General features: G+C 38.0%; 1 protein-coding gene across 1 annotated transcript; it reads left to right on the top strand.

Annotated features, from left to right (window-relative positions):
• Positions 1-215: 215 nt before the first annotated feature.
• On the top strand, positions 216-7,904 carry UBE2L3 (ubiquitin-conjugating enzyme E2L 3). Its single transcript, XM_010073834.1, has 3 exons — positions 216-308; positions 3,494-3,680; positions 7,089-7,904. Exons 1-3 carry the CDS (start codon positions 240-242, stop codon positions 7,241-7,243), a joined length of 411 nt encoding a protein of 136 aa, XP_010072136.1. The 5' UTR covers positions 216-239; the 3' UTR covers positions 7,244-7,904.
• Positions 7,905-8,481: the final 577 nt, after the last annotated feature.

Here is an 8,481-nt window from a genome sequence, read left to right as displayed (position 1 = left end):
ATAACATTTCTTTTATACTTTGTCTCGGAGATTTTTACTTCTCACAGGTAGAAAATTTTCTTTTGTATTTGTGCAGGTTGCCACTGCTAAAACCTCGAGCTTCTTTAACATTAAAGCAACCCATGTTGACCTCTAAGCACTTTGAAAAATAAATATGAGCATCTTGCTTAATACTGCTATTAACTTACCCTTACACTTTGCTTGCTTTTCAGGAGCTTGAAGAAATCCGCAAATGTGGAATGAAAAACTTCCGTAATATCCAGGTTGATGAAGCTAATTTATTGACCTGGCAAGGGCTTATTGTTCCTGTGAGTATAGACTACTCCTTGTTCTAATGAGCTTTACAATAAAATGAGGATCACTTGTATCTCATAAATCCCCAGTTCAGTAATGCTGCTGGTGACCATTAGATAATTTTTGCACCCTGACAAGAATCTCTTGTTTTTATAAAACCTGGCTTTCAGAGTTGTGGACTTGTGCAGAAGCTAGTTGTTTATAAATACAACAGAAGTTCATATAGATTGTACTGCAGTGTCTTCAGCACATTCTGGGCAGCAAAGTGTGCTCCTGGATTTAATTCTTGTCTCTCTTCAGACATCTTGGACAAATAGTGCAATCTTCCTGTCTTGTTTTATTTGAGTGTCTTCTGTGTTTGAAGTCTGGTAAGTGGTAGTACGTGTTTCTTTAGTGTGAAGAATAATCTGTACGGAATTGAAAGGTGTTCTAGACTTCTCTGATCAATACCTGCCTGGATGCTTCACAGCTGTAGGCCTAGTCCAGCGCATGGCTGCAGCTGGCGAGGGCTGCGGGCTCCGTGATGGCACTGGGGTACTGGGAGAGGTGTTGGAAGGGGGAAGCAAATGAAGTTTCTAGTTTATTAGATGATGCTTAAAGTACAAAATCTGCATCATCATGGGAGAAAAAATGAGGTATTAAATATTTTGTTTACCCCTTAATGGGTTTTTTTTAATTTACTAGATTTATTTCTAGGATAAAAGTGAGTGTTGGAAAAAGTTTGATGCAAGGAAAAGGTTTGGATTTTCAGAAGTGAGCTCTTTAAATAAAGTCTCTATTTAGGCATTTATTAATGACAAAAAAACAAAACAAAACCCACTTTTATTTTCTTAAAGCACTTTTAAGAGAAAGTTTCATAGAAGTGGATAACCACTGTATTAGTCAAATAATGTGCCTGTTACAGGGAAATAGCCTTAAGTTCACTACCGGTGTAGTTCAGAGGGAATTTTGTCATGAAATTATATTTCTCTAGTGATTAACATAATATTGTGTTGCACATGTTCAAAGAGTAGAATAGTTTATTATTTTGAGGACACACTGCAGAAGATGTTTTAGTCTGAGCATAGTTTCTTTAGCTATTGTGATGCTGGAGTTGATGGTTTAAAAATGTAATCTACAAGCTGGTTGCAAGTTCAATTTTTTTGCTGAGTTTTTATTTTTCAAGTTTTATATGCTGTTTCCATTTTAGAAAATGTTCATGCTTAGGGTTTAAAGACATATTACTCCTACTTTAGTAGGACTAACCAGTTACTGATTATTAAACCCTATAACTAGGTATTACTTCAGTCAACTTCATAATGAAGGTGTGAAAGATACAAAGGTTAATAATTTTAATGGTGTTCATACAGAATTACTGTGAAAGATACTGCTTTGCAAGTTTTTGTTGTGTGTAACGTATTTTGCTCCTCAGAGCAACTGTTAGTTTTTAAGGGTGTTTGCTCAATTGAGAAGCAGATTGAAGATAGCTTGTCAACTTCCTGTTCTAAATTGTAGAGTAGGGTAGTTCATGTACTGTATGTTGGACAGTCAAGCTACTTGTTTGATTTCAACATCGAAACAAGACTGCGTACCCCAGGCTCCTTGCTCTTGTAAGAGGTACTGTTGTTGTAGCATGAATTTTATTTCACTTTATCAAACTGCTTGCTATGGACAAACTTCTGCAGAACAACAATACTCCAGGTGAATGTGAGTCAAGTTTGTCATTTGCGTTTAGTGTTTATAATTCCGATTCTTTCATGTCAATGTCAAAATAAATATAACAAGTTATTGGAAATTAATTGCTTGAATATTCAGTATTTTATCTCTTTAAAACATGAGCAACCCTTTACATACGTTTTTGGTTCAATTTATTGGTGAGTTATAGTGAAGAACTGTTCTGACTGAGAGTCAAGGGGAAAATGGATGTTTTTAAGCCAGGTCAGTGCCTGTATCAGTTCCCTGACCAGCCTCGCACATTACAGCATGTGATGGAGGTAACAGTGAGCCATGGGGGAAGAGGGCACTAACTGCTGAAGTTGTCAGCACCACCAAAAAGTTATTTGTTAAACTTCTAAGGCTTGTAGGATTGCTTGGATAAAAAGTGATTTTTAAAGCCACTCTAGTTACCTCTTCCCTTGACTGCACAAATAACGCTCTGTTTCTTAGAAATGTGCAACCAGACTTCTTCATGTGGAGGAAACTAAAATTAAATGTTTTCTCTTGAGTAATATTTTAATAGAGCACTCCCCACCTCCAAATATCAGTAAACCTTTTTTAACTTCTGGAGTGGCTTTGATTGCAAGGAATTATTTGGTTGCTAATGAAGAATGTATGTGATTATACTTCACACCAACTGGAAACTCTCATCCTTTGATTCTTGTTCCCAGAGTGTTTGGAAAGGCTTTGTGCCATCGTTACTGTTTTCAGTGCAGAGTGGTATTTTTATAAGCTTTAAACGTAGCAATTTTTTTTCCTGCCTTTCTTCTGCTAGTATTTGAAGCAGCAGTCTAACAGGTTTTCTACATGAGATTTTTGGGCATTGTTTTTTCTGTTTCAGCATGACTTTACTTACTCCATGGTTCTCTCTCATCGTGTTCCTTCAAAAATGATCTGATGAGAGCAGCTGCTAAAACTGCATACAAATTCAGAATGTTCTCATCAGCAGAAGCAGTGAATATCTATCTTTAGTACCAATGAATGCTTAGCAGATTTTTGTGTAGTCAGCACAAAAATGTTCTCGGAACGTATAGAAAATCTGACAAATCAAATTGCTTTGCTGTTCATACCACCGTGCTGTGAGACACATAAAATAACTATGTTTAGGAAACCCATTTTCCTTGTCAGGCTTCCTGTTTGTATCTCGGAAAGTGTTTACAATGTTTTTTGAAATACAGAGTTGGGAATAAAACAATTTATTAGATGGGACCTTGAGATTGGAGTAAATGTGATTGGATTCTTTCTTACCAGTAGAAATGTCAGCCAACTTCAGAACAATGTTAATGTGCTTTTTCCAGGGTGAATACAGATGTTGTAGAGGTTGTATCACCTCTCTGTTACTCAGTAGGTTTTGATGCTTCCTGACACATAGACATGGCAGTACGTGTTGGAAGAAAGTGCCTTTAACAAAGGTCATTCGATAGAACGAAGTCTGGAGCATGGTTTTCTTAATTGTATCCGCTAGAACATGCCAGATTCTTGACATTCTGCCTTCTTGTTGCAGGACAATCCTCCATATGATAAAGGAGCCTTCAGAATCGAAATCAACTTCCCAGCAGAATATCCATTCAAACCTCCTAAGATTACATTTAAAACAAAGATCTATCACCCTAACATCGATGAAAAGGGGCAGGTGTGTCTGCCAGTAATTAGTGCTGAAAACTGGAAGCCAGCAACTAAAACTGACCAAGGTAGGACTGCATGTGGAGAAAGAACTGGAGATCGAGAAACTTTGCATTGTGTTTAAATTCAAAGCTAATAGTGTTTCAGCTTGTCAGCTGGTCACTGCTCTTACGGTATGTTCATTGTCGTAAGGTTTGTATCATGAGTCACATGTTGTGAGCACAGTGTGCAGCTCTTGTGGAATCTCATTTTGTTACTGGACTGTAAGGTAATGACCATGATGTGTGGCACGTCCACCTCCAGGAAACCACTAACCTCCTCATGACTGACGAGCTTATTAAGGTAGTGTCCTTGGCATACTTAAATTCTGGTGGTAGTTTGTGTGGGGGTTATTTTGTGTTTCTTTTTAAACAGTGGCTTTATAATCCAGAGGTGTTCAGTACATTCATGGATTTTTGAAAGAAAGGGTCTAAAACCTCAAGGCTTTGTGTATTTTATACTCTCTGCCATGTAGCTCAGTGATTTGAACATAGAGTTTGAAATATCTAGGAGTCATAAACAAAACCTGAACTCCTACCACAAATTAATTTGTTCTTCAAAGATCACTGCCGTGAGGCTTACTGTGTAGAGTGTCTTTGGATAAGAATTTAAATAAGGAGAAAAGTTTCATCAGGTTCTGCAGTAGACTGAGCGTGTGATCTGAGTAGGTTTTTTCTGTTGTTGCTTCCATGAGTTGCTGGGGTGAGAATTTCATGTTTTCTAGCAGGTAACGGTTAGTTTGATGTTAAGCATTTATTACTGTACATATAGAAAGAGCAAGCATTCTTGCAAAAACTGCATTTTTTTTTAATATGAATTCAAATGAGCAGCAGTTTAGTCCACTGTAAGCGCTTCAGTGACACTGAAGTGTCTTGCGCTGTAGGAGAAAGTATTTCCTTCTTCCAGACTCCTCTTTAAGGTTGTTTATGTTTAACTGTGTTCCTGATAGTAAACAATGCTGTACTTAAGGTTTCTGTTTTCCGTGTGTTTCTGTGTGCTAGTCAAACTACTTGCAGTTCAGTTTGCATGATTTTGCCCCAAAGACAAAACAGGAAAATTCTTGTGGTTGTTTCAGAAAAGATCACGTAGTTGAATGTCAGGGAAAGTGGAAGTGTCAGCAAGAAGAAACTTAAATCAGTGAAAATCTTAGGATTTTTTGTTGATTTATCTCAGATTGTACAGGACAAAGATCCCTGGGAGAGGAGAAATGGAAGCAATGTGCAGAAGTTTTCTTTTAACACCTTAGCAGTTGTCTTAATCTTACGAGCCTTCTCTAGCTAAATAAAGGAACAACGCATTGTCTCTACCCAGCTTGAAATGCAAGTTGGCATTAGTTGGAGTTATTGGAGCAATCGTTTCCATGCAGGAGATAGTCAGTGTCTTCCTGAGAAGCAGCAATTCCCTTTTTATCTGGGAGAGGGACTAAAAACTGTGCTCAGATCAGAATTTGGAACAAACCCTCTGTACCAAATATTGCAGGTCTCAGTTTCTGCTGTTTTGTGGTCTTTTGTTTGTCTTTTTTTCCTCTTCCTTCAAGAAGTTGTTTTAGTGTCAACATCCGTTATTACTACATCATCGTATAAACCTGCAACAATACAATTACAGCCCTGCTTAAGTGTCTATTCCTTTTCCTCCAGCACTCTTCTGCACTGAAAAATAAACTTTTGTCTGTTTGCTGCTTAGGCCTTTCTCAAGGAAACAATGCGACAGTACTACAGCATCAGAGTGATTGGTTTTGATCAGTCAGGTGTCAAGAAAGTAGAGAGATTAGGTTTATCATAAATCTTTAACTCACCTTTCATGTACTAAAGTTGCATCTTAGTGCTGTACTATTTATTAATTTATGCTTAATATTAACACAGACTGTTGTGACAGCATAGTTTTAAAATGCTGTGGATATTGAGGCAACTCCTGTTATGACAATCCTGTTTTTTTCTGGCTTGTGTGTTAAATAACCTTAAGACCATAACACTTTTTCTGTAGTGTTCTAGTTTGTTTTACTGAGTGAAAAGGGATTGTCACAGGTGGCATTGACATTTTCGTAAGCAGTCATTAATGTGATGACAGTTGTCAGAAGTCCAGGACTGGCGAGTTCCTGTGAAGTGAGCCAATATCAATCCTACATTCCTTGTTCAGTTTAAACTCTGATTTGTGGTAATATAGCGACAACCATATTTCTCTGGATTTTTGACTATTTGTTTTGAGGTATGTTCCCCATTCCTGTCAGGTAGGGGTGGAAAAGAATGAACATGAAAAGATTGATGAAAGAAGCCACTCTCCTATTCTAGCATGTACTGGAATGAAAAGTATTGTTAAGAATTCCACATCCCAAAGCCAGGGAGAACTGCTATGTAGCCGTTTCCGAGCAAACTACAAACTCTTGACTTCTCCCACAGTGTGGAGCGGAGTTGTGGAGCTGCCTGCCACTGGGGGTGTAGGTGTCAGGTTTTGTGGGAGTTCAGGAGGAGACAGCTGGCTCTAGTGAGGTTAAGTTTTGTTATACTTGGTTTACAAACTCTTGGGGTGCTGCTTTGTATTACTCTGGGTAGCCCAAACTTCCCTCAAACAGAATATTATCAATATGATTGTACAGTGAAATGCTTTTTCTGTGTACCCGCTTCCTGTAGAGTGGCGCAGTTAACCCGTATAGCTCTTAGGGGGTGGATATGAGAACTGATGGCTGTAACCAGTCTAGCTTTACATGGTGGTGAGAACGTATGTGAGGAAAATGTAGCAGTAAATGCCATTGCAGTGTGCCAGGTTCGCTGCGTAAACACCGAGTACAGTTCAGTTATTTTAAGAATGACATTTCCTTTGACAGTGATGGAGGAATGTTGATGCAATGGCTGTAAGCACTAGGGTGAAAAGCATCTTGCAGTTCTTATCCATTTGTTTGCACAGTGCAGCTCTACTAGTGGATGTATTTGGCAGGTTAGAATAAAGGGAAGAATTGTCTGCTGCTTATAGGGGAAGTAAGAGTCACAGAAAAATAAAGCTGATGATGGTTTCCAAAAGCAAGCCCAGTTACAACTGCATCATGTGACAGGTGTTAGGAGATGTTTCATGACGGAAATCCCATCTTTACCCAATCTCTTTTAGATTAACTTCTGTGTGAAACTTGGTTTCTCTCTTAGCCATAGGAGAGTATTTCAGATAGGATGCCACTTACATGGGAAATAATTTGTAGTGCGTTTTGGTCTCTGTTCAAGTTGATTTTGTTTACAAGTACGATTTTCTGCTGTTCATTCACGGTCATTGAACTAAATCTTGGCATATTGCTATAGATTATTCATGCTCTGCTTTTGAAAAGACCCTAGATTTATGGGGATGTATTTAAATGCAGTTAAAGCTCTTTTCTTACTGGGGAATTTTGCTTATGTTTTGATTTTTAAGTTAACTATCTTAGTCTCTGACGGTATTTATACTTCTTTTGACAGTAATCCAGTCCCTCATAGCACTGGTGAATGATCCACAGCCCGAGCATCCCCTTCGGGCTGACCTAGCTGAAGAATACTCTAAGGACCGTAAAAAATTCTGTAAGAACGCTGAAGAGTTTACAAAGAAATATGGTGAAAAGCGACCAGTGGACTAAAATCTGACACAATTGATGTCAGCAACGTATGATAGAAGATCGGAGCAGTGCATTTGAGACACCCCGTAAAGCAGGACTCTATGGAAAATTGACAAGTGCCACCTTTCGGTGTTAACTTGTGGCTGTTACTAACTTTCTACAGTTTTCTTAATCAAAAGTGGGCTAGGTAACCTGTAAAGAAAGGATTAAAAATTAAGATGTTCTAGTTCTGCTTTCTTTGTTTAAAAATCACTGCTTCAATATACTTTAAAGTATGCTGTTTTCTTTTTCTTGTCAGAATTTATCAAAAATATCTTAGACTTATATTCTGCCCTTAAATTGAAAAGGTTGTGGCTGTCATTTCTTATTTTTCCTTGCAGTTCCCACCATCTTGAGTTCATTTAATTCTTCATGGAATTTTATCCTCCTCCCCAAACTGATGCTTAGAAAAAATATCCCAGTTCTGGCAGAAAACGATTGAGTGTTTGGCAGTTTTGTTTACTTTTCTTTTTAAATGTTGCACTGTGCTTTGTGGGACTTGTTCCAAGTTCCCCTTAACTTCAGTTTGTAACATAATAAACAAAAACAAACAAACCCCACAAAAACAATCAGAAATAATGTTCAGGTCTGATGTAAATCTGGCTGATGTTAACAAAATGTTTATTAAACGGGGAAACCCAAATTTTTGTGTGCGTGATTGAATTAAAATATGGCTTATGTCCTGCTTTTGGAAAACTTTGGGAAAAAAATTCTGTAGCAAACGAGTAGTGGAATGTGATTACAAACCTCTGTCACTTCTATTCTTAATACCTATGCAGAGTAGCTAGGAAAACATGCACAGAACAACATTGCCACCAGTTTAGAAGAGTTTCAGAAATTGGGGACCAAGAGGTACCAAAGTGACAAACAGGTTTTGAGTTAAAAATCAGTATTTTGGAAATGTTAATTTTGAATTCGAGGACTAAATCTGACAGCACTGCTAGTCATCTTGGAACATTTTTCCATCGGCACGCATAAGAAACGTGTGTTATGGGATGGCACTCATGCCACTTCCCAGCCCAATTGCTGTAGTTCTTCCTGAAAATGGTGTGAGAATAGGATTAAGCAATAACCTCTCACAGAGTATGCTTCACTACTGCTGTTCCTATGTTTTAAAAATGCACCGGCTAGATGATTTAATGAGTACTGCAAGTATCATTCTGCTATTCTAACCTAATCGGGCAGTGCTGTTTTCCCGTTGCTCCAGGGCACACCTATGC

This window comes from Pterocles gutturalis, unplaced genomic scaffold (assembly GCF_000699245.1).
Source record: "Pterocles gutturalis isolate BGI_N339 unplaced genomic scaffold, ASM69924v1 scaffold40297, whole genome shotgun sequence".
Lineage (NCBI taxonomy): Eukaryota > Metazoa > Chordata > Aves > Pterocliformes > Pteroclidae > Pterocles > Pterocles gutturalis.
The sequence above is the reverse complement of the archived record's forward strand: the minus strand, read 5'-3'. Positions and strand labels throughout refer to the sequence as shown.

Coding starts and splice junctions, on each gene's coding strand:
- UBE2L3 (XM_010073834.1), top strand. CDS start 240: ATGAAAAACTTCCGTAATATCCAGGTTGATGAAGCTAATTTATTGACC. Junction 309..3,493: donor GGCAAGGGCTTATTGTTCCT/GTGAGTATAGAC, acceptor TTCTTGTTGCAG/GACAATCCTCCATATGATAA. Junction 3,681..7,088: donor AGCAACTAAAACTGACCAAG/GTAGGACTGCAT, acceptor TTCTTTTGACAG/TAATCCAGTCCCTCATAGCA.